General features: G+C 34.6%; 1 protein-coding gene and 1 non-coding gene across 4 annotated transcripts; both read left to right on the top strand.

Annotated features, from left to right (window-relative positions):
* Window positions 1-1,288: 1,288 nt before the first annotated feature.
* LOC126966750 (tetraspanin-5) lies at window positions 1,289-23,673 on the top strand. Of its 3 annotated transcripts, XM_050811024.1 has the most exons (9): window positions 1,289-1,556; window positions 2,363-2,483; window positions 4,106-4,179; window positions 4,821-4,895; window positions 5,514-5,612; window positions 6,789-6,968; window positions 9,357-9,470; window positions 11,768-11,884; window positions 13,135-23,673. In XM_050811024.1, the coding sequence occupies exons 1-9, from the start codon at window positions 1,470-1,472 to the stop codon at window positions 13,201-13,203; spliced, it is 936 nt and encodes a 311-aa protein (XP_050666981.1). In that variant the 5' UTR covers window positions 1,289-1,469; the 3' UTR covers window positions 13,204-23,673. The 3 variants fall into 3 exon arrangements, with proteins under 3 accessions (XP_050666981.1, XP_050666979.1, XP_050666980.1); XM_050811022.1 differs by lacking the exon at window positions 9,357-9,470; XM_050811023.1 differs by lacking the exon at window positions 11,768-11,884.
* Window positions 21,195-21,260, top strand: Trnal-caa (transfer RNA leucine (anticodon CAA)). Its single transcript has one exon. It is a non-coding gene; the product is annotated as a tRNA-Leu (tRNA).
* Window positions 23,674-27,378: the final 3,705 nt, after the last annotated feature.

Here is a 27,378-nt window from a genome sequence, read left to right as displayed (position 1 = left end):
GCAGGATTGTTAATACTGGGCTCAATGTTCACGAAAAATGTCGATATGGGTTTTTTGTCAGGCCCGTATCGTGCATTGATGATTTCGCCTTTAATTTTATTGTTTGTACTCTCAATGGCTTCTAATATCGCTTCATGGGTAGTACTGTGATGGAGGTATTTAATGACAATGCGATAGCATTTGTTGTCCAGCGAAAATGGCACATTAAATCCAGCTGTCAAACATCTAATCACATCACGTTCTGAGTAAGAGGAGGATTCTTCCCCTAGCCCAACTAGCCAATTATATATGGCAAAAATGTGCATCAATAATTAGTACCTAACGCTAACGCGTTAACTACCTAAAGCTTCACTTCAACAAATCAACTTTTGAACAATAAATGTAAATGTGTGTAAATCGCTCGCAGTGAAGACATATATAATTTCCATAAGGGAAGAAAAAAACCACTACGGCAAATGCTTAGTCAGTCACCCAAATCCCATGGCTACTAAACTGTTTGACTCCTCCTAAGCTGTTAGAAGAAGAATCAAATATCGCTACATAAGGTTGGTTTAGGCGATGGCCTTGAAAACCCAAATATCGTACTAAAAAACGGAACTGGTTATAGTTTCTACCAACTGATTTAAGTTTTTAAAATTCCAACATCGTTATCTTACTTAACTCCAGTGCAACTGCGCGAACGGTAGATATACTGATGTTCCATTGATGCAGTCCCAAAAACCGACAGCAAACAGTTCACCCCGCAATCACCCAGTTTAGAAGGAATGTCTACAATTTTAGATCATTGATAGGTAGCTTGTAAGATTAACTACCGAGTAGGCACTAGATAGCTTCCCAATTAAGTACATTTGATTTACATAACATTTCAACAAACAGATTTCGCTACGTATGATCCTTACAAGCTTGACCATACGTTTTGTTAATCTATAGAATAGTAGGAAATATCCTACTGTCTTATGAAGAAAAATATCTTATAGAACTTCATCTTTGGTTTACCCTTTTAACAATGGATCAGACGCTCCAAAGAAGTTCAGTAACATATTGAAAGAAAAGAGGAGAATAATGTTCTCTTCTGTCTTGTGGCAGCTAAGCAGTATGATAAAAGAATGAAAGATAAATTAAACTTTCATTTGAGTGAGTATTCACCTGATTGAGCCGTCTGATTATGTACCTATATTTGATAAAATAATCATTCATCAATGTTCTTGAAGAATCAGAGTTGACAGAACGTAGGTTAGTGCCTAATGATTATATTCTCTTTGGAGTTTGGAATAACAAATCACAATTCACAATGAAATGAATGGAGAGAGAACCGAAATAAGATTTTTATTTCCTGTATTTAAATTAGATCAATAATGTTAAGTGATATAAGTTAATTTCGTTGACATGAATAATAACAGCAGTATAGCAGTTATTAATTTTTAGTTCTTTCTGGTTAATATCGTAATATAAGTGTTCAATAAATCAAAATGCCTATAAGAAAATATCGACGTGACACTACTGAAGTCAGCTGTTGTTTAAAATACGTGATTTTTGGTGTAAATGTTCTTTTCTGGGTACGTATAAATACTAAAATAATATATTTAAGTATTTATGGAATAAGGTATTCATCAACAAAGTAAATAACCAACACTTTCATTTTGTCAAGGACCAAAGTTGTGATTACTTTCAATGAATTGTTAATTTTCATTGTCTATGTAATATTTTATAAAATAATATCCAGGCAACATGAGTCCCTGTGTGATTAAATTTTACGCATTAAAATATCTCTTACATGTATTCACAGTAATATCATTTTCACATGGAATAACAATGTTGCATATTAATGCAATTTTCACAACACATGAAATAAATATGAGCTAATTCTGTATTTTTTGTATGATATTAGCCTTATAAACCTATAGAAGCCAACTAAAAGCTGAAGTCTTTCAGATCATATTAGGAAAATAGTAACATCTTTTAAAAATCCACACCCACTTATATTTGGCCAGTTTTGACCAGCTGCCATAAATACCATGAAAATCTCCTCTCCTCATCATGTGTTTGTGATCATTACATAACCAATGAGTATTCAATATCCCACTTTTGCTCACCTCAGTTGATTGACAGAGGTGTTTGCATTACAAAAAAGCTGAAGTGTGATACAAATGGTCTAGTTGACCAACCCATGACTAACAACGGCTGTCGAATTTGTGTGACAGTGTGCATACACATTGTAATAATTCACTCTAATGATTTTTCCCATGTGAGCCAAAAGAAGTATTACTTCAGTAAAGAGTTAATACATGCCTACTGGGTTATAAGGCCAATGCTATAGCTTAATGTAGCTGCTATTCATATTTATATGTTATAATTATTTTAGTTTCTTGGGCTGGTTATATTGGCAGTAGGAATATGGGCTTGGACAGAGAAAGATACATTCAACAATCTTTCCAGACTTACCAATATTGCCCTAGATCCAGCCTTTGTGTTAATTTGTGTTGGTAAGTACATTATATTTCTTTATTATATATTATCACAAGGAAGATATAAAAAAAATTGTCATTGAGTTTTCAATGTAGGTATTAAGTAAGAATGAACAGAGATTTAAATTAATTTGTCTTTTTAATTATGAGGCTAGTAGATTAATATTGGGTAAATAAGCCAATTATATAGTGAACACAAAAGTATTCACACCAATCTATAAGAAATAAATTCTTTGCTTTTATGAATGATTTAAATAAATTCAATTGGTGATTACGTTAGGGGTATGCTTAGCCTTGATAGTTACCTTATCTAGGTGTTATATCCTTTGTACTATCTCCTTGTCTTTGGTGAAATAAACCTTTTATTCATGTCATTAATGACATGTCCATAATAAATTTTATTATTGTATTCGATTGCTATCTTGCAATCCTATTGCGAAATCTGTGGATGGAACAGAATAATATAAAAATCGCTATACAAAAATAGGTGTTGATTGTAGACAGATGAAAATTTTAAGTTATGTGTATTTTTAATGCTGAATCATATTAAAATAAAAGTAAAAAAAATGTCAAGAAAATAAAAAACACTGTGACACAAGAATTTTATATAAATATATGTAATTATATTTAAAAAAATATAATACTGAACCTGCTTATTGTTGAAAAAATATATTTCTACAGGTGAATATTTTTTTTCAAAATTGTAAAAAGTAGAGTTTGTGATTATTAAATAAAAAATTTAATGCAACACAGAAACTATAAATATTCTGTTTTTGTAATAAATAGCACTTTCAGATCATTCCATTCTGTTTTTAATTTAATTTACTGAATCTACTATCATATCAGTCTGAAAACTTTTTCATATGATAGTAGATTCAGTGGTATAGTGGTATATATGATATTGGAAGTTCCACTGCTGGCCAAAGGCCTCTCCATCTCCATGTTAATCGGTCCTGTGTTACCCTCATCCAACTGGGAATCTACTATATGTTCATAGAGAAATAGTAAATAGTAGATCACATGATAATGATATATGTATTAGATAATAATAAGCCACTCTTTAATGTATTGATACCATTTCACAATTTACACATTACTTTGTTAGGTGCAACATCCAATGCTCAAATTCATACTGTAAGTCCCAAGAATTAAAAGTTAACAGGAGCAAAACAATGTTTTTTTATTTAAAAAACAACTAACATATTGGCGATCTTTGGGGGAGGCCTTTGTCCAGCAGTGGAAGTCTCCCAGCTGAAATGATAATGATGAACATTTTGGTCACCTGATGGTAAGTTATGATCTCCACCCATGCCTTCTTGCAACGCCAGAGGGGCATTACAACCCTTAAAGGTGTTGTATGTGCTTTTAATTTTTTTTTTAAAGAAAATAAGGGACAAGATGAGCAGGACATTCAGCCCATCAGCCCAGTTTACACAATACAATGCAGTGCCGCTCAGGATTCTTGAAAAACCCAAAAATTCTGAGTGGCACTACAATTGCGCTTGTCACCTTGAGACATAAGATGTTAAGTCTCATTTGCCCAGTAATTTCACTCGCTACGGCGCCCTTCAGACAGAAACACAGTAATATTGTATTTGATTATTGTGTTGCCATTGTTGTAAATTCTAACCTAATTTCAGGTACAATAACATTTATAATTGGATTCACTGGCTGCGTCGGCGCATTGCGTGAGAACACTTGTTTATTAGCATGTGTGAGTAATTATATGTATATTGAATAGACTAGCTAACTAAATATAATTTCATGGACTTAAAATGTTATTAGTTTATTATAGCTGTCTTATTGTTTCATTATTTATTTTATTTTATTTCTTAGGGACAACAAACAGTTTACAATTTCAAAGTATAGTAGATATCAAATTAATTTTATTGAGAACCCACACCATTATCCACAGTTTAATTTTATAGTTACTAGTATCTTACATGATGAATAACAAAGTTCAATATTAATTGAAGTAATATGTACATACAAAAAGAGGAAAGAAATACAAAATTAGATCTCTTAAAACTAAGTTATTTACAAAATTAACACAGTTTTTATTAGCTTCACCTTCATACATATATTTGTTAATAACCGACTTATTTGGGCGCGATTTTGACCCACTTTAAAGGGGCAGATTTCGTTCAAACTTCGTAGATTTATCGTGGACTGATGACAGTACATTAATTTGATAAAATTATTCCATTTTTAAATTTGCAAAATAGATTTTTTATAATTTATATAATTTTCATCAATCGTCTATAGGGCAGAATATGATGTTAAATTTAAATTCTTTAAAAAAAAGCGTTTTTTTTAACTACCATTTATTTATAATTGTTTGTATTATTTTTACAGTATGCAGTCTTCCTTGCGTTACTGCTCTTAGCGGAAATGACAGCCGGTGTCCTGTTTTTTGTATTCAAGGACTGGGTACGTACTTTTAGTTAGTAAACTAATATGGAATGAAAAACAAAAACGATAATAAGCCACGGTATAAACACGGACATAACATGTCATAGAATTCCCTACCCAAAAATATGTAAGTAGGTACTTACATATTTTTTAAATGATGTGTTGTAAATAGTACATCCAAATGTTGTAAGAATACTGAGGAGAGGAGAGGATGCAGACAGGCAAAAGAGGCTCTACCATGCATAGATCAGAGGCTCTCTCGCAAGCTGGTGAAACTCACACGATCAAGATTACGTAAGATAACTCATGTGCGAGTCGTCGAGTTGCGGAAAGTAGCCCGTGAAAACCTATACCTATACTGAGGAGAGAGAGAGAGAGTTTACGAGTCAACATCTCCTGAGTATGCCTCGTGTAGAGGAGAAACTCGTGTCTATTTGATTAAAGACAAATCTTAGCCCAATTAACACTCAAAAAAACCCACAACATTTGGATAATTATGGATTTCCGCCATCCCCGAATAACCACATTCAATAAATTTCCATATATGGCCCGTTTTTGTAATTCTAACTCTAATTGTATTGAAAACAAAGCTGCTACTTACAAAAATTTGAGTAAAATGATTAACATGCTTTTCAGATAAAGCAACAAGGGACTACTGGTTTTCAAACATTCATAACACACTACAGAGAAGACCCGGATCAACAAAATTTAATTGATTGGATACAGGAAGATTGGGTAATTTTTTTTTATATAAATTCAAAATCATCCAAATTCACACAATATGATAGAATAAAACTCTGCGTAATGTTCTGACAGTTTGACTGCACGAATAATTTAAGATCTACTAAACACTTTTTATGTGTAGCGGGATCAGTTTAGTTTGATTTTTTTGTTTAGTTGAAAGTTTCTACGAAGGAACCTAAAATTATATGTGTTGCATTAAATGAAAACTTTATATAACTATAATATATCATTGTTACAAATTACTTTTTATTTTACAAATAAAAGAGATATTTGCCAAATAATTTTACATGTCAGCTTAATTTTATCATCATATTTTATGTAAGAGCTATTTACAAATCATTTTTTTATGAAAATAAGGGATGAGACGAGCTGGACTTTCAGCTGATGGTAATTGATACGCCCTGTCCATTACAATGCAGTGCCGCTCAGGATGCTTGAAAAACCCTTAAAAATTTTGAGCGGCTCTACAATTGCGCTCGTCACCTTGAGAGAAGATGTTAAGCCTCATTTGCCCAATAATTTCACTAGCTACGGTGCCCTTCAGACTGAAACACAGATATTACTGTTTCACGGCAGAAATAGGCGCCGTTGTGGTACCCATAATCTAGCCGGCATCTTGTGCAAAGGAGCTCCCACTCATGGAATTCTGTAGTGACAAAGCTTAAAGACAAAAAGCTTTAAATTTGGAATAACTTTACTTCGGGTTTATGAAGAACAGCCCTAAGTTTTGTTCAAGACGCTTTAGTTCGGTTAAACCGAATGTAAAACGAAGTTCGGCTCATCCCTGATAATAAGTAGGTACCTAATAATAGGTAGTAGTTTTTTTTAAATAAGCCACGACCTCTCGCATTGCGTGCGAGTGCTCTTTCAAGTGAGCTAACCGTTCAAATCACGTATCGTCATTAAATCTTGAATGCTTTGTTCAACTCTCAGGTTGTGGCTTCATCTACAGGATCTACTTTATAGTTGATAAAATAATACAGTTGGTCGAACGGTTAGCTCAGTTGGAAGAGCATTTGCACGCAATGCGATAGGTTGTGGGTTCGAGTCCCGCATCGTGCATAAAATTTTGTTTACAAATTTTATTTGTGTGTTTTGTCTCTGATCACGTTATTCAAAACGTTCGTAGGTCTGTGTGATTATGGTTCGAATTCGATTATGTTACAGCTCCAATGCTGTGGTGTGGAAGGTCCACGTGACTGGGATAGGAACGCCTACTTCAACTGTTCAAGCGGCGCGGTTGGCTCAAGAGAAGCTTGTGGCGTGCCCTTCAGCTGTTGCCGAAACAAACCGCAGGATATTATCCGGAATAAGCAGTGCGGCTACGACGTCAGAAAACCGACTTATGTAAGTCTTTCGGTTTTTGTAAACTAAGTGTAGATTTATGGTAATTCTTTTTATCTACACCCATGCTTTAAATCCTCTATTAAAGATTCAGAAACAGTTAGCTTGTTGCCAACATTAAAACACCCAATGTTCTAATAACCATTATATAATCCAAAAGAGTGTTGTAATGTTGTACTGAATTTCATAACAACACTCCTATTTTTTTTCATTCCCTTCATGCTCAAAGAGTTTTAACAAACAGCCACATTCTAATTGCTCGATGCGTGGTATCTGTATGAATTTCAAAAAAAGAACATTTTCGTTTACACGCGTTCCACACTACCAGAACGTCGCGCGCCGTAAAAAAAAGTAGGTTATTCGAATCCCCGCCATTTTTCTTCGATATATTTATTGTTTTGTTTACAAGAAATGAGCGATTACTTTCCAAAAGAACATACATAATATTCAAGTGAATTTTAATTATTGCACTATACAAAATGTAAATTACTACTAAAATAAATAATACTTTCATTAATACTTAGATTATTTGTATAGAATCAGTAATGGATGATATTAGGTTACTACTAGGACTGGATGTTTTAATGATAGCAGTAAGCTGACTGTTTCAGAATCTTTTAGAGGATTCATATTTTGGGTATAGATAAAGTCTTGTATGCAACTGTTGATAATTAATTATTAAAACACTCATGTGATACTATTATCACACTCGGCTTCGTCTCGTGAGATAAATCCATATTCGTGTTTTAATACCCCTTATTACACAACAGTTGCATAAATAACTATTAACTCATATAGTCTACATAACGTCATAAATTAGAAATCTTCGACACATAAACATTGACACAATAGTTGTGTCTATAGTGTCTCAATCAAGATTGAAACTCCCGGAAGACATAGGTCTTTTTGTTTTTGTAAACTAAGTGGAGATTTGTGGTAATTTATTTTAACAAAATGAAGTATGATATCGTGTCGTAGAATCAGATTTAATGAAAATTAGTGTAAGTAACACTTTGCTGAAATTATTTTATTATAGAGTTTGTGTTTGAGAGAGGAGTTTTTCCAGGGGCGTGGATACCATACAGGCAATTAGGCAGTGCCTACCTCGTTAAGAACCTAAACAAATATGGCTCTAGTGTTGTTTTAGTTTAATTAAGTTCCGTTATTCTATAACCAAACATCTTTTATTTTAGTACAATAGTATTACTGTATTCAATAGTACCTACCTATTGAATACCCACTCATTAAACTATAGTATTAGATTGAACAAACGGTCCGGCAACTGTATGCGAAACAAACAACTTCTAAACCTAGTACTGTCGGACTAAGGGACTACGCGCACTTATTCAGCTCTTTTCAGCTTTTGTCCATAGAAAACAACAATTTTGTATGGAGACGTGTACGCGTAGATTCAGCTTTCCGCGTCCATTCTGCTTTTGGCAAACCAGCATAAAATGAGGATAAATGTGTTTTTATTATGTAAATGCTATAGAGAGCGTTCGGCGCTGTTCGCCGTCAAATGCGGCGGAACAGCTCTTTACAGGGATGGTTCGCGATTCCTTGTCGACAAGTTGGCACCTGTATTGTTCCTGCATTGATTTGACGTAATCATTATGCACGCAAAGATCAAAGAGTGCAGACGTGATTTAAAGTTATTATTCTCATTCTTACGACGCCGTACGCGGCTGATAGAAGCAGAGCTGTATAAGTGTGACCAAAATCGTTCAGCGAAACGCAAATGGAGCTGAATAAGTGCGCGTAGTCCCTAAAGCGCAACTACGACTAGTTATATCTACAGTGCCTACCTTGCAAGAAAACCAATCACGCCCCTGTTTAACTCATATAGTCTACATAACATCATAAATAAGAAAGCTTTGATACAGAAACATTGACACAATAGTAGTGTCTATAGCGACTCAATCAAGGATGTAACTCCCGGAAGAGATAGACTAATAGATTATAAAAAATCGTTTTCATTATTATGCTGACTGTAAAATGTCACTTAGCCGCCATTTTTATTAAAATTGTTTTTCCACGCTGGGCAGTTAAACCTTTCAACAACTTTTAATGATATTTAGAATGACTTCAAATAATCTTTTTACTAAGTAAATTATTTTATCTACACCCATGCTTTAAATCCTCTATTAACGATTCTAAAACAGTTAGCTTATTGCCAACATTAAAACACCCAATGTCCTAATAAACATTACATTATCCAAACGAGTGTTGTAATGAAATCGGATGATATAATATTGTACTGAACTTCACACCTAGATAAACCCATATTCGTGTTTTAATACCCCTTATTACACAACAGTTGCATAAATAACCATAAATATTATTGTTCTGTTTTACACAATACTTGGAATATTAACATTGGTTGGTATTTAGCAAGTAAGTGAGCACGTGATACACGAGCGTGGTTGCCTGGTCGCCGGTGAGGACTGGCTCCAGAGACACATAGTTACTGTACTGGCCGCGGTACTGACGCCTCTAACTCTACAGGTTCATATTTAGTTCATCATCTTCACTTTCGATTCACCACAGAGTAGGTAAATACGGTTGGAAGTGCAGTGGTACGGTTAAGTGATACAATTTTCTAGAATCTTCCGGATGACAGTTTGCAATATCTTTGTAATTCCGCTAGTGTTGCAAGATAATACGTGCAGGCACAAGAGACATTTCATCTGTAAGTCTCACCTTCAAATCGTCAAAATCTACCACCACCCATTCAAAAAGATATGCCTATGATCTGATGGGAATGGACACTAGAAAACCATTGGGTATATTTTTTGAAATGAAAACTCCTTTAGCGGCGTTGAACACTTCTTGGGATTAAATGTTAAACTCGCGTCGGGATACGTGACCTGATTGAAAGTTCGTAAGACAGTCGTTTTAATTATGAATGAAAGTTGATTTTTTCTGAGAGATACAATTTTTAATGTAGACTGATTGTAATAGTTCTCAAGTGTTAAATTTTTTATGTAATATAAATTGTCATTTTTGTGTACGATAAAACGTAATTGAATAAAGCAATTCGTGCAAAATTATTCCCTAACCATTCCAAAATCTTCAAAAACGCGCAACGTTAATGTTCAAGTTTAGGAGCAAAATTTGCCATTTTATATTACTTAGATCGATCCATATGATTGGTTAATATTATATATATAGAGTTCAAGTTTAAGAGCAAAATTTGCCATTTTATATCACTTAGATGGATCCATATGATTGGTTAATATTATATATATAGAGTTCAAGTTTAAGAGCAAAATTTGCCATTTTATATCACTTAGATGGATCCATATGATTGGTTAATATTATATATATAGAGTTCGGAGGTGGTGTTTATTTACCATCTGCACCAAGATCCACAGGCTCACTAGCCGGCTTTGTCATCAACAAAGTAAATACAATATTCTATTATGAATTCAACAATTCAAAGTCAGTTAAGTAAAACTGTTAGTACCTATTGTGTTTAAGTATTCTAAATCCGTATAATTGTTCTTCTAACCGTTTTTATCTTTTGCGTGAGAAAATAATTTTATGCGGTAATGTGATTATTGTGCTTGTCTCGTGCAAAATTTTTAAAATTATAAATGATTCTATACATTATTTTTATTATAGTTTCGCAAATTTTATTATTTCTTACTTTTGCCTAGATACCTACTTGTTACATTTGAACTGATAAGTAGTTTTGTTCTGAAACTTTTCAATTCCTGTTTTTTTTTCGTTGAATTTTTGAGTTATCTTTAATTTAACATTCAGAAAATTGCTTAGTTTGCTAGCTTATTAATTTGATTGCCAATAACAGCTCTTGTCTGAAAAGCAATAAACCCAGACTGCAGATTAATTTTCTATAAGGCATAGGTCCGACCACATACGGAGTATTTCTGAGCTTGTGCACCCTGGTACAAGTTTGAACAATTTAAGGCGAATTTCAACATTGAAGTTGAACGCGATTAGAAGACTTTGAACTAAGTTAACGCCTCAAAACGAGTTAACAGATTCAAATTTGCATTTCGCCCTCAACACAACCTAAACGCAGCCGAATTTTGGACGAATATTCTCGTTATAGTAATTGAAACATTGACTTAAAACAATTTTGATTTTGTTCTTACTTATCGATGACATTTTTGGACAGGTATTTGATACATTCAATTTTTTATATCACTTAAAACTAAGTTTACATCAACACGTTCAAAAGGTATTGGTGAAATAGCTTTGTGTTTAATCGAGATCAAGACTAGAATTTGAGCTCGTTAACGTAAAACTGAGTTTTATTGAACTCAGTTTGAAGTGTCAGTGGTGAAATTGGGACGTAAGCTGAGAACATACTATACAACAACCTCAAGGAACCCGTATGCTAAGTTATCATACCTAAAGCGAAGAATGAAACTCGTAACTTTTGGATTGGAAATGATAAAAGATGGTTGTTAAAAGATCACCAAAACCCTCTTCAATCTTGGTCTCGAATCTCTCGTCATAAATTGCCTGTCACAACGGAATAGATGAACGCATAAAATTACCCAAATATTTTGAGTTTTCTTGAGTATTACTTCCGCCTATATTCGTCTTCAAACAATTCGACACGTGTTTCGCCACTACACGAGGTATCCTCAGGAGATGTAAACTCGCCAAACTCTGGCACGCAAAATAACGCCTACTTCAATAAATTTACCCATAAAATTCTTATTTTTTCAGCTAAGTTTTGTTTATTTGTTTCATTGAAAATTCGAAGTCCACATTAAGGTTTTAATTTTATGTTCTCTTTATTTCATATGTTTCTTTTTCTATTGTTTTAGAACTTTGATATAGGTAAGATTATATATGACAAGGGCTGCTTAGAAGCCGCCGAGGATTGGTTCGATCGGAATCTATTACTTGTTGCCACAACTGCTGTTTGTACTGCTTTTGCACATGTAAGTTTTTTTTGCATCCGTTTTTTATTTATTTTTTATGTGTGTAGAGGCTTTTCGCTTCATTATTTATTAAGACAAGCATAAAAATGAATTATGTACGTGAGATGATATCGGAAAGACAGTCTGACGTAATAGATGTGCTGGCAATGGTTTCATCCCCTTAGCATTTATACTTAGCCGATTGCCTATATATTTAGCATTTGCTATATATTTTGGCCAAGACAAACTGATAGTCATAGGCAAGGTAGGTAGATCACCTACCCAATGGTCGGACCACATCAAGACACTCACAGGACTGTCACTTAAGACCGCAATAAGGAAGGCCATAGGCCGAAAGGATTGGAAGGCTTTAGTGACAGTGACAAAACTTAAATTTGAACACGACCTTCAGACCCAGGCGGAGACTCCTTTCCACCGGATGCCGGCTAGACACCACTACGGCGCCTATTTCTGCCGTGAAGCAGTAGTAGTAGTAGTAGGGCGCCGTAGCTAGTGAAATTACTGGGCAAATGAGACTTATCATGTTATGTCTCAAGGTGACGAGCGCAGTTGTAGTGCCGCTCAAAATTTTAATTTAAGCGGCACTGCATTGTAATGGGAAGGGCGTAATACCATCTGCTGAACATCCTGCTCGTCTCGTCCATTATTTTCATAAAAAAGACCTTCAGAAATGAAAAGCGCGACCAAGAAGACCCTTTATACTTACAAATATTTCTATATTAATTCGCAGCTAATTACTTCTAGTCCTATTTGTCATATAACCGCTACCCGATAATACCCCTCTTAGCGCCTCTCCTAGTATCAAATACCGGCCCCGATATTTCATACGATTACAAATATCTGCTGTTGTCTGGATAGCAAATTGCCCTGTCCACAGATTAGCTCACTATAAAGCGTAGGTCTGACCGCATATTATCAATAATTGCTCTCATCTAGATCATTGTGTAATTGTTTTAAAGTAGAAACTCCATAATGCTGGGTGCTTCACAATATCCTACGAACCCAATGAAACCTGATCTAGAAATGAGTGCGTCAAAAACAATAGCATTATTCCAGTCGATGAGGCCTGCCTGTAGCGCCATCTATTATCATTTAGAAAAACGCCAGAGTCATCTATTAGTACTTTAGTTAAAAGATGATGACAAAAGGTTACAAGTTTTATAGTACGCATGTTTTCTATTTCACTTGCATGTTTGTTTAATATTGTATAGGTATTTATTCTATTATAATAATTATTATTATCTATTTAGATTTTGGGCATCTGTTTCGCGCAAAACCTCCGCGCTGATATTTTCGCGCAGAAATCAAAATGGCACTGACAATCAGCCTCTCCTGCCGCGGTGTGACGTCACACGAGCCACACCCGCGACCTCTACATGCCGCTGTATACGTCCCGCTCTTGTTGACAATAATGTTACTAGATACAACTAGATGGCGCTTATTACAATAATGGAGTACGTGTGTCCGATACAATTGTGTTCTAAAACTAGGGATTTGCTTTCTCGGTATCTATTGAATTTTTTTTTAATGTTCTATGTACATTTCTATTGTCTCTTTAGAGCTACCATAACATTAGTGTGAAAGTTTTGTAATTGTAAATGACCAGAAACACAAGAACTGAAGCTAACTAAAATAATTATAAGACAAAATCCCTTGAATTTCATATTTGAAATAATATTTTAATTATTTGATTTATTTTTTAATTATCTCCACTTCAATCTAGCTGATTAAAATAATAACTGTAGCCTTTGCAGTCTCCCCAAAATATCTCCCATTCCCCACTTGGAAAATTCTTTACTTCCCTAAGATAAGATCGTTGTTAAACTTGTTGTTAGAATTTATCCAAGGTGCTACATACATCGTCGACTTGAAGGAATAACTGTTTCATATATTGACAAGATTCTGTTTAACAAAAGAATTCAGGAACGCCTTACTAATTTAATAATAATGTATTGATATAATTTTATTATCATTTCAAGATATTACTTTTAGCTGAGTACAACTATATCTAAATATCTATAAATTACGTGACACGTTGTTTGTCCGTGGTGGAGTCCAAACCTAATGTACGGATTTTAATGGGGATTACCTCATGGAGTGCAGTTTAGTCCAACTTGAGAGATAGTATAGTTTTTATTTCGATTTGGGACCCATAATTATTTTTATTTCCAACATTTGTTTTGTATGGACATATTTTCTGTGAGAGTATTTTTATTGACGCACGGTTTGACAGTTCTGCTGTGAAACAATTTCATTATAACAACAAGGAGCATATTTTACGAAATAATTCTTGATGCTATAAAGAATTATTGACAGATTCATAAAAAACAGTATTTTATTTATTATGTACAGGACAACGTCTGTCTGGTTAGCTAGTATAATATATATTTAATCCTTCACAAGTGTTTATTTTTAATAACTTATAACCTACACCTAACTTTAGAACACAGGCGTGTATGCCTGTGTTCTAAAGCTACACTTTCCATTTCTGGTAAACAAACTTCCAGATATACAATTAAATTTTTTCCAATAGGTACCTCACTATCAATAAATCGTTTTATGGATTTGATAATTGAAATTTTCTTTCAAGTCGAAGTTGTTTGTGTGAAAATGAGTGTCCATATTACGAACAAGCCTTAACGGGAGCTGTGAGATTAATTAAGAGAGATAATATATATACAATATATGTTGTAAGAATGTATAATTGTTGAAATTATTTGTATCTGATCTATATTGATAACATTATTGTCCTTTCAGTTATTCAAAGTATTATTGACATTCGGTTTTAGAGTTAGATATGTATTACAGTTAGATTTATAATTAGTCTCCCCTGCGCTCCAACTAGATACCGCACTTTTTTGATAAGGCAACTATAAGATGCTTGTGTGCGTGGCATTTTGACATTGAGTGTCAATTGAGTGGCATTTTTAAAATTTTGTAACATTCACTTCGTGTTATTTTACTTTAAAATTAATCTATATATATAAATGCTAATAAGCTAAAACTCGAGAACGGCTGGACCGATTTGGCTAATATTGGTCTTGAATTATTTGTGGAAGTCCAGGGAAGGTTTACTATGAGTGTGTTCGGAATTAAATAAAAAAAACAATTTTGTTTTTCCCTTGATGTGTCCCCCGTCGTCCGATATTTGTTTTGTATGGACATATTTTCTATGAGAGAATTTATTGACGCACGGTTTGACAGTTCTGCTGTAAACCAATTTCATTACAACAACAGGGAGCATATTTTACGAAATAATTCTTGATGTTATGAAATATTACTGACAAATTTAAAAAAAACATTATTTTATTTACTATATACAAAACAACGTCTGTCGGGTCAACTAGTAAAATATAAAATACTTACAGATGATATGTAGTAAGTGTTATTTTTACAAAATTTCCTACGCAATCCGGCATTTTAGTTTTAATTATAAGCAATATATACAACACATGTTGCACGTAAATGTTCCACACATTGTTCAAGACTGGCTCGAGTATGACCACTTGGGCGTAGTATTTGTTGCCGCACTTTGTGACTGCGCCTGCGGTATCTAATTGGAGCGCAGCGGAGACCAAACCCTTAATCTAAGGTATTTCTGTTGAAATCTATTGTATCCCATTTAGGGGTTATAATTATTTGAAGTATCCATTTGTTATCCATTTTCGAGTTAAGAACATCTTTGAACGTTGAACATTTGACAATAAAGAATTATTATAATAAAATTTCTCGGTCCAGTTTTAAATTTAGTACATTCTTATTACTATACAGAGGTCACTGTAAAAAGTCACTTTAAGCTATATTTATATTTGACGTATATGTATATATATATTTATTTTATCTAGCTAAAAATATGGAATACACAGTACACATAGATACTCAAGTTTGAATTAAAACAGACTGCTGTGAAAACCCTTGTAGAATCTCAAGAGAAATTGATAATCCACCAATAAATTTCGCCCCAGGTTATTGTGATTAAACATTTCAATATGTTTGTAGAGTACATATGGCTAATTTATTGAAGTAGGCGTTACTTTGCGGAAATCCATAATTTATACAAATGATTTGAGTTTTCTTTAGTGTAAATTCCGCCAATATTTGTCTTTAAACAATTCGACACGTGTTTCGCCTCTACACGAGGCATCTTCAGGACGTGTTGTCTCGCCAAAATCTGGCACGAGACTTTGAGTCTCGCCAAAATCTGGCACGAGACTTTGAGTCTCGCCCAAATCTGGCACGAGACTTTGAGTCTCGCCAAAATCTGGCACGAGACTTTGAGTCTCGCCAAAATCTGGCACGAGACTTTGAGTCTCGCCAAAATCTGGCACGAGACTTTGAGTCTCGCCAAAATCTGGCACGAGACTGAATCTCGCCCAAATCTGGCACGAGACTGAGTCAATACAACACACAGACAACACGTCCTGAACATGCCTCGTGTAGAGGCGAAACACGTGTCGAATTGTTTAAAGACAAATATTGGCGGAATTAACACTCAAGAAAACTCAAATCATTTGTATTACAAAGGGTTACTTTAAAATGATAAATGTTGATTTATTTTTATCAACTTATTTTAACTTTAAATAACCCGGAGTTTTCTATTCAAGGTGAATGTTATCATCGATGGCATTGACTATTTGACGTTTGAGTATTTTTGTTGCATCTTTTTAGATATATTGTAATGAAAATGATTTGTAAAACGATGTAAATAATAATTTAAAAGAGTGGCAATGAGTTTCTTGTCACTTCTTCTCATTAGCTCAACCCTTTACGAAGTGGCGGTAAATTCTAAAATTTTTTTTTGACATTCATAAGTATCATTTTCATGATCTACATGAATGCAGTGATTTTGATTGGATTTGATTTGATGTATCTGTATAGTGAAAAGAATGATCTGATAATAATTTTTATCATGGGTGTATTATGTACTGCGTACTAGAGAATACGTCACACCTTGATTGTTTGTAACATGAGTTGTGGTCAGCTGTCGTGAACTCACCCAGTCTATTTATTGAATTAGGCGTTACTTTGCGGAAATCCATAATTATACAAATTATTTAAGTTTTCTTTAGTGTTAATTCCGCCAATATTTGTCTTCAAAACAATTCGACACGTGTTTCGCCTCTACACGAGGCATCCTCAGGACGTGTTGTCTCGCCAAAATCTGGCACGAGACTCACATAATTTTTATAAAAGTAAATGTTCCCTGTTTTGGTAATTTGAGACAGAATACTCAGATCTTTTTTATATGTGCCAAAAATACTGTGGTACACTATCTGGGAGGCCACCTCTTCTGTCATAAGGCCCTGCATGGCCCATGTCCTCTGCATGCACATTTTATACAACATCCAACCGCCAGAGCCAGTGGTGTTGAAGAACTTAAGGAATTCTATTTTGTCCTCCTCCCTTTTAATACCTTCGACCGTTACTGCCAAAAAGTTTATAGGAAAACACATCCTTGATGCCTGTCTTGAGGTCGTAATTAGTAGTATCTCTGCTATGAGACTTATCATAGTCGACAACTCGAAGGACACCTTGACGTTCTTGGTAATCTCTATGATATCATCAATCGATGGGATGTGCGACATAGCTCGTTTCACGGCGGCTGAAAACTTGTTTCTATAAATTCCTTCTGTCCTGATCATGCATAGGAAAGCTGTCATAGGACCTAAGCTTTGCACAATCGACGACCGCCTCTCCGGTGGGAAACTACTCCCTTCTAATAGGATGTGATGGGCCCCTGTCAACCCGTACTTTGAGACCTGAAAGGAAGTATGTGTGCCGTCCTTTTTCGTGATCGGCATTGTCCCATGTCCCAAGCGTAATTCATCCATGCGTAGTTTGAATGCAGCAAACATGTCCAGATACGGTCCCATGGTCCCATACCAATTTTCCTCGTCCATGGAATAGTTTTTATAATCCAACCTTTCTCTTTTTGTCTCAGTCAGCCAAATATTGTCTATCTCAGACCTCGGGATGGAATAGTCGTTACCCATAAAGTGTATATTGTAGTCGGTTGCTGGAGCAACTAGCTGGAGCTTTTTGCTGCATGTTAGTGCTAGTTCCTCTTATCCTCTGTCTATTTATGTTGTGAGCGGTGAATATGATGCTTGTTACTTGAGAGGCCAAAATAACTTCTGATTTCAATTCAGCAACTTTAGTTCTCCTAATCCCTGCGTCTTCACCTTTCTTGATTGGGTACATCAGCCCTGCCAACACTTCTATTATTTTGCTATATGCTGATGTCAAGGCCTTCAAACATCTCACCTTTTTATCCGTATCCAAAACCATCCTAGGTCTTTTGGGGTCTTGGATCTCTTGCTTCGTATCGGGGTCTATGATTGTGTCATTCCTCTTTCTTTTAATAGATGAGGTGCCTGCCCCGGTGTCTATTTCCATGGACATGTTGTAGATTTTCTTCTTTGGCAATACAGTATTCAAATAATAGAAGGATCTGTTGATACTAAAAACATATCTGATATGCCAGATAAATCTTTTTTTCAAAAAGATTTTGGCGAGACAACACGTCCTGAGGATGCCTCGTGTAGAGGCCAAACACGTGTCGAATTGTTTTTAAGACAAATATTGGCGGAATTAACACTAAAGAAAACTTAAATAATTTGTATCACCCAGTCTATGCTAAGCGTTGGTGGCATTAACTAATAATTTACAAAAACACCAGTAAATAGTCAAACGCATACTAAATTGTCATCGTGGAGAACTGGCTTGTCTAAATATACCTAAACATTAAACCTGTATAAATACCACTGGAGCGGCTGTTCCATGTGTTTGACAGCAAATATTTTGTGCCTATTTGAAGCGCCACTCGCGAGCGTCCAGAGAACTAATTTTGACGTATAACACAAATGTCTGCGAGAGAAACGTACAATACTCTGAAGATTTTTGCATTGTGGATTAATTTCGGTCGTTTTCCACGTTATTTATACTTCAGGAACCACATAATAAAGTGCACCTTTTTTGTAAATAGCTTTCCTATTGATGTTTGATTAGCTGCGGTTGTCATCACAAGTTTTAGTACCGCAGACTCTCGCTATGGCCAACAGCGCCAAAATGGCGAATATCAAACAGGCACAAAAGCACTTTGACAGCCGCCAGTCCAGTGGTAAATAGTACAGGTCAGTGACATTAAATTAATGTAACTGTCAATTTGCTTGGCCCACTATCATAAGGTAGCGCCCTATAATTTTTTCGGAATAGCTTCTCTAGTCTGTAGTACATACGACCTCAATGGTTGTTATATTAAAGTTAGTTAGCATTATTGTATCATCTTGTTCACTGATAAACGTATATCATACGTATGTTGTATCCTGATTGTTCCTTGTGTAATGTTATATTAATAAGAGTGCGGGACTTCGCGGTATTTGGTCGTAAGCGACAGGAGAATAATGGAATGATGAAGCACCTAGTATGTAATGACTTAGCAAGTATAACTTAGAAACTAGGAGTACTCGTTTATGAAGAGATTTTAATTTAACTGTCGCGCGCAATTTATAGTATTTATACAAAAGCTTTATAATCTCATTATTTTACATATTTAACTGCAAGATGTTAGTGTAAGAGTGTACTAATATTATGAAACAGTATAATGCTGTATGTAACTATATCGTAATCTCAAATGTATGTATGGTAGTGCTTTTTTAGTCTTATAGTGTGTACGGACTTGCAAACTATCATAGCTTAAATTTCCCACCTTTTTTCTGTTTCTTTCCTATTACCTACCAGTGGCGTCGCTTCGAGAACATTCTTCTACGTCTCGAAACTGTGATGTCGGTCGAGCGCGTGCGTCCTCCCGTCCTCCGAAACAAAAAAAAAACGAATTAAAAAAGCAAATAAAAAACTTTGTTGACAATTACATCTGTCTGTGAGTGTGATGAAAGTTTCAAGACAGCCAAATCTCTGAAATACAAGATTAAACGACCGCGGTAGCAGGACCTGGTATCCAGGGCGTCAAGTTATGGGACATGAAGGGAAAGTACCTTAAATATCGTAGATAGGGTATTTTACTGAAAGAAAACTTTATGTTATTTTTAAAAGTTAGAAATTCTGCATTCAAAGATTTTCTAAAACGCCTCGTCTGGGGCTCGAACCGACTTAAATGTAAAAATAAAAACCCCTACTTTTATGATGCCAATCGAAAGAATAGCCAAAAACTAATAACGCTTCTTAAGTAACATAGTATTTTAAAAGAAAGGAGCAACGTAAAATGTTTGAGTCAAATTTCAAGAAAGTTATTTATTGCCGACAACAACGTCCGAAAAGTAGAGATATTATCATTCCATAAATAGCATTGATTATTCGTAAATAAGTACCCATTTCATAATTAAAATACTTTATAGCATCGTTTTTTTTAGTTAAAAAGCTAGATTAGAGAACATGGGCGAGTTACCAACAGAATTGTGCCATATCATATCGAGTATTCACCATAAAATGATAATAAAATCAAAAGGCAGCGGACTCATTAAAAGATTTGCGATTTGCGTAAAACAAGAGGGATCACATTTTGAGCATTTAATTAATTAATTTACAAAACAATACCCACTTAATTGACTACTTTCTCATATGTGGTGTTTTTTTTTACATTTAAGTCGGTTCAATTCCCAGACGAGGCAAGTAGTTTTTAGAAAATCTTTGAATGCAGAATTACTAACTTTTAATAAAAACATAAAGTTTTCTTTCAGTAAAATACCCTATCTACGATATTTAAGGTACTTTCCCTTCATGCCCCATAACTTTGGGACACCCTGTATACCAACTTTCATTTTCCTTCTCATTCCACTTGTTTGCAGGTAAAGAGTTCTCAGCCTTTCCTTTTCGAGTAGTTTTAGCAGAGGCTTGAATTTTGTTTTCAATAAAAATTCAATTTATCCTTGCGAAAGCGTGGTCATAGTAGCTGGTCCGAAGGTTCTTTAAATATTTTCTGTTAAGCGCATATAGTTCGCACAAAAGTTTTATCCATTTTTGTATTACAGTTTTAAAGCTAAAGAATCACCACGATATAAATTATATGAATGTTTTTTACCTCGTTCGACAATAATAAATATCAATGAAGTAACGTCTCCATTACGTCGTTATTAATTAGGCAGAATTATACAGAATATAAAAATGCACACAAAATTACTACTCTTAGCTATTTAGAAAAATTCTACTCGTAAATGCTAACCCACAAAATATTAATATCACATACAACACCTATACAAAACAAATAATTCGTTATTTTATAAAGTGATAACCCTCACTTCTGGGATTAATTACACAAATTAAATTAGAAAACAAAATTTATGAACTCTCACTCGAACGGTTGGCTCAGTGGAAGAGCGCTCGCAAGGAGAGGTCGCGGGTTCGAGTCCCGCATCGTTCATAAATTTTGTTTTCAAATTTAATTTGTGTAACAAAACAAAAACTTATTTACCTTTTTTTTATAAATCGGATAATCTTTATCAAGTAAACCCTGAGTTAGTCGGTTGACAAATGGCTTTGATGAGCTATTTTTTTTTATTACAAGAAATACTATAAAGAAATTATAAATGAAATAGGTGACTCGCAAAAATTATTGATCTCTATATATTAGATAATTTATACGTCTAGCCTCTTGCTAACTGCTGAAAACAGGCCAAGTTTATTACTTTAGTGTGCGTGACAAGCTACGTCTTACACGTGCGATTTGTATGGCAGTTTGTGTTAGTGTGCGTGCATTGCTCGAGGTAGAGGTTAACAGTCAACCTCAATTTTTTTCTACGTTTTCACAGCTGTCACAGTCTATCTTGACGTATAAATGATCTTAGCTTTATATATAGTATAGGCTATTAGAACCACTGCCCTTGCAATATTAAATTGGTGGTCTTAACTAATTAGAATTGATTAAAGACAATTTGACAATAAAATAAATAACATGAGTAACAACAGGTTTTAAAATGTTGATTATGTAATTATTAGTTGTGACTGTTTGTACAAATTTTCATCGTGATATTACATACCGGGATATACAAACAGACAAAATATATGACCAACACTATCGAGTTTATGTTTCAATTGAAGCCTGTATGTTCAATGTTGGCTTTTGATTTTATGACTGATGCTTTAACTGTTAATTTTACAAATAAATGAAATTCTAGCTTTATATATACATTTAGTACTTACGATGTTAGCTTCGTTGTGTGGTCCCATTATTTGTAGGATCTAGTGGGGGTCCGTGTAATAAGAGCATTTATTAGAACTATTAGCAAAATAAATCATCTACGACTGTCTCATTAGACTTGATAAATCAGTATTTTTCTGTGATCACAAGTTTGTTATGGGATGCCTATTGTTAGTTAGTTGTTGGGATATTCTCTGAGTTCGAAAAGGCACATTAGAATACTAAAGCGCTTATTACACTTAACTGAATTTAGTCGTCTTAATTCAGTCATTACTTTATTTAGACAGAATTAGAAGTATAATCGCATTCAGCAAGCTAGCATCCTAAATTCAGAAATTAGGATGGTTTCTGACTGACTGAAACGCATTTAGGAAGGTGTAATCGTAGTTAGTTACAGATTTCCGTCACTCGTGGCTCTTCGTGCGTGAAGAACGTATCTAATTTTAGTTTTGTGCTACCGAATAATAGTAATAGCCCAAGAAGATTTTTATGATAGTTTTTGTCAGCAGGGGTTGGGATATAAGAACTGAATTTTATATCTTGATATGAATTTCCTATTGCAATAAACCTTAGTGTTAGGACTTCATTACTGTCTCGTAGTATAGTATCTTGATGTTGAATAAACGGTGTCACAAGGTTTTATAATATGTCAAACGATCTCGAATTCATTCGTAGTTAACTGATTCAGTAATCACTAACTTAATTTAGGACAGTGTGCTCAGTAGCTTCTATGCTTCTGAATTTAGACGACTAAGTTCAGTAAAGTGTAGGTAATAAGCGCTTTAGATTTTAAAAATTAAATTCCGCTGATTGGTCACATCGCTGACTTACCCCAAACTCTATTGATCAAAACAATAAAAATGTCAAAGTTTTATAGGTTACAAAATGTCATAAAAAATGTTAACTATTTCAACTCCAAATCAACAACATTCAGAAACAATACTAACCAGGATAGAATTTATTTTCTTTTATTCAATAAATTTTATCAATCTTCCGTTCACTTAATAATTTGATGCCCGACGACCGATGTTTAAGAAGGCGACATTTCAGACTGACAAGCAAAAAGACGAAAAAGACAATGGCACAGATAATCCCAATATTACACTGTCCCCCACAGATAAAAACTATGGGCTTTGGCATTTTCTTATTAAACACCTATTAAATTAATCAAATGGCCAATCGATATTTTTAGTATTATCTAGTAAAAATCAACATTTGTATCTATATCTAGTATTATACGACATTCACATTTTTAAATTTTATTAATAATCAATACTTGTAAGAGACTTATGCATGGAATAATTTGAGTACTAATTTTTAAGTTAACTACAGACTCAAAATGTCCAATACACTAAGTTTAAATTCTAATAATCATAGTATTATTGCAAATAAGGCGTTATATTTCTATAAGCTATTATTTTATTGTATGCAATGCTCTTATATTTTCCACTTATAAGAATAACTCATCAGTATTTTTGATCTGATTTTGAATTGTATTACAAGAATCCAAAATGATTACAAAGTACATCACAAAGTTGTATTGTATTGTAAGAGAGGTAGTGAATTAGGATGATGATATTTTATATGTAATAATTATGAAATTAATATTTTTATGAAATAAAGCTGTAGAATTTTAGATATTGTTTTATTTTTCATTATTACCTCCAACTAAATCGAACTCAGATTGGCACTGTTCGGGAAGCTCCGTAAAATCTTCTCGGACCAAATACCACAGTGCCTGAAGACGAATGTTTTCAAGCAGTGTGCGTTGCCAGTGATGACTTCCGGAACGCAGACGTGGTCGCCTTATGAGAAAGCTCGTGGTCGCTCAGAGGGCAACGGAGAGGGCTATGCTCGGGAGTTTCCCTGCGAGATCGAATCAGAAATGAGGAGATCTGTAGGAGAACCAATGTTACCGACAACGTCCAAATGATTGCGAAACTAAAGTGGCAGTGGGCAGGGCACATAGTTCGACGGACAGATGGCCGTTGGGGCAGTATGGCTCTCGAATGGCGACCACGTACCGGAAGACGCAGTGTTGGTAAGCCTCCCACAAGATCGACGATCTGGTCAAGATCGCCGGAATACGCTGGATGAGGGTAGCACAGGACTGGTCGTCGTGGAAATCTTTGGGGGAGGCTTTTGTCCAGCAGTGGACGTCTTCGGGCTGATGATGAATGTTAAGATCCTTAGATATTTTGTACTTCTAGTTGATAGACTGTGACATCTGTGAATACATCGAAACAGATAGCGACAAACTGTTAGCCTCTATTTTCAGCTACGGACACACAGTAATACAAAGTTACTAAGAACTATAAGACTGAAAACTTTATAGCAAGGCCATGATATGGCACGGTGTAGTGGGCAGTCTTTTACGTCGCCGCAGACTAACGAAAGCGCTATAAATTTTAGAGATACTGCGCTATTCTGGCCATACTTAGAGAATTGCTTCAATTGTGTTACTCTGTGTGAATCATTGTTTGATTAATATACACACATACAATCTGAATCTTCCCTGAAGGAAGAGCAAACACTACGGACTTCCTTAAGCTACCGTCTTGACACCCTTGCCTGGATTCATCTAGCATCAAACCTAGTCATTATTTATAAGACTATTCGAATACCTAGTCATTATTTACAAGACTATTCGAATACCTACCTACTTATTATCCACAAGACTATTTGAATACCTAGTCATTATTGACAAGACTATTCGAATACCTACCTACTTATTATCCACAAGACTATTCGAATACCTAGTCATTATTTACAAGACTATTCGAATACCTACCTACTTATTATCCACAAGACTATTCGAATACCTAGTCATTATTTACAAGACTATTCGAATACCTACCTACTTATTATCCACAAGACTATTCGAATACCTAGTCATTATTTACAAGACTGTTCGAATACCTACCTACTTATTATCCACAAGACTATTCGATACCTAGTCATTATTTACGACTATTCGAATACCTAGTCATTATTTACAAGACTTTTCGAATACATAGTAATTATTTACAAGACTATTCGAATACCTAGTAATTATTAACAAGACTTTTCGAATAAAGTCAGGGTGGCATATTCCGTCTATGGGGTGAAACCGTCTACTTGAAATTATGTTCGTTATAGTCGAGCTGTAGCGTTTGTAAACGTGTCGGTAAAACAACATTGCTATTGACTTCTAACAAAATTTCCTAGATGGTGCTAGTCGCTATAAAAACGGGTAAAACAGTGTTCAAAGTTCAGTTGATTTTTCAAAGTGAAATGTGAGTGTCAATACACTGCCGTATTTTCTAAGGTAAGGTTAAATTATGTTACTTACAATATCAAATGACTTCAATATATATAGTTGAGCGTACTTGTAAAGGTTTCGTGTACTATTTTGCGAGATAACGCTGCAAACTATTGGATTTATTCAACTTTACAAATTTATAACTACAAAATCGTTAAGTGCTTAATTCCGTCTTCTTTGAAAGGGGCTAAATCGTCACATGACGAATTTGCCTTTGGCTTTGGATTGACAAGAGCAGAAGTGTTAGATATGGTTGGAGACTACATAAAACTAAATAATGTATATTCATCATTTAAAAATGGGATACCAGGCAAAGATTGGTTTCTTTCATTTTCAAAACGCCATAATTTATCGATTAAAAACCCCAAGCTGTGGAGTATGCTCGTAAAACTGCCATAGATCCGTATATAGTTTACCCATATTTTGATCTCTTAGAAAAAACTATAAAAGAATTAGATTTACAAGATAAACCTCATCTGATCTGGAACTTGGACGAGACAAGCTTCTCGAAAGACCCATCAAAAACAAAAATTGTTGGTGTGAGAGGCTACGCAGCTACAAGGGTCATTGCAACGCCGGGAATAATACAACGGTTCTTCTAGGTGCTAGTGCGGCTGGACAAAAAACACCACCACTCATTATTTTTAAAGGTAAAAACGTATGGGATGAGTGGACTTCTCCAGACGCTTATCCGGGCACAACATATGCCGCTACTAAGAATGGCTGGATGGAGTCTGAAGTCTTCGAAGCATTTTTTAAAAAAACTTTTTTGCCTACGTTAGGCAACCAACGTCCAGCACTTTTAATTTATGACGGCCACTCTACGCATGTTGGCTTAAATATCATACAAGAAGCTCGCAGAGCTAACGTGACGATATTAAAAATACCGGCCCATACCAGTCACGTCTTACAACCACTGGATGTTTCAGTCATGAAATCATTTAAGGATCAATGGGATATAATGTTAGTCCAGTGGCAAAGGCTAAATATTGGTAAACCATTGCCAAAAAAGGATTTCTCCAGATTGTTTGGATCAATATGGACCAACATAAATCCTCAAATTTTACGAAATGGGTTCAGAAAGGCAGGCATCTATCCAACAAATCGAAATGAAATTGAAGAACGGCTATTCGATCCATTACAACTAAAACGTTGGCAACATAATGTTTCAAACCCACATAATCAGTTGAGAAAGGATCCTCAGACGTTATTATGCATCACTCTTAACAGTATCAATAACCAATTTTGTAGTAATGAAAAACAAATAAATTTATCCAATCATTTAGCAGAGAATAATACAATCTCTTTTGAAGAGCTACTTCTCCAAAAAGTACAACGCAGCGAAAATATTTCCAAACCAAAAAGACGAAAAGTGGCATCAGGTGCAGAAGTAATTACTCACGACGACGTGGTCAAGTTCAAAATTGACGAAGAAAATAGTAAAAAAATATAAAAAGAAAAATACAGTCAAATCTGGTGAAGAAAAATACAGATAACGTAGTTCTCTTAAGTAATTTAGCAAGGGACAGCTCTCAGTCAAAACCTTTTACCGCAATAAATAGCCAGGATATGCCTGATTGTTTTGAAAATCACGAACTTGATAACCCTAAAGTTAAAATTACATCCAACGTAATTATAAAAGCCGCAACGACACCACATGAGGATATAAAACCAGGACCTTCAGGATTAAAATCTGCAAAGAAAACTAAAATTATTAATACTAACGCTACTTCAATTCAGATTCCTGCAAAGAAAATAGTAACAACAGTTAAAGGAAAAGGAATTGGCAAAAAGAGCAAAGGAAAAGAAAATAAAATACCTCACCTAGAGAAGAATGACAAGAATTTGGACCATAGCAAGCACGCGAAAATAATAAAACGAGAAAAACAAATTTCTCGATCTAGTTCTACCACCAGTGTGTCTGGAACATGTAGCAGCCATAGTGATTCTGATATAGTGTGTGTAAGTTCTGATTATGTATATGATGACGATGTTTATTCAGATACGTTAATTAAAGTACCTGATTTTGAGAGTCAATCA

The sequence above is a fragment of the Leptidea sinapis genome, chromosome 11 (assembly GCF_905404315.1).
Source record: "Leptidea sinapis chromosome 11, ilLepSina1.1, whole genome shotgun sequence".
Classification (NCBI taxonomy): domain Eukaryota; kingdom Metazoa; phylum Arthropoda; class Insecta; order Lepidoptera; family Pieridae; genus Leptidea; species Leptidea sinapis.
The sequence above is the reverse complement of the archived record's forward strand: the minus strand, read 5'-3'. Positions and strand labels throughout refer to the sequence as shown.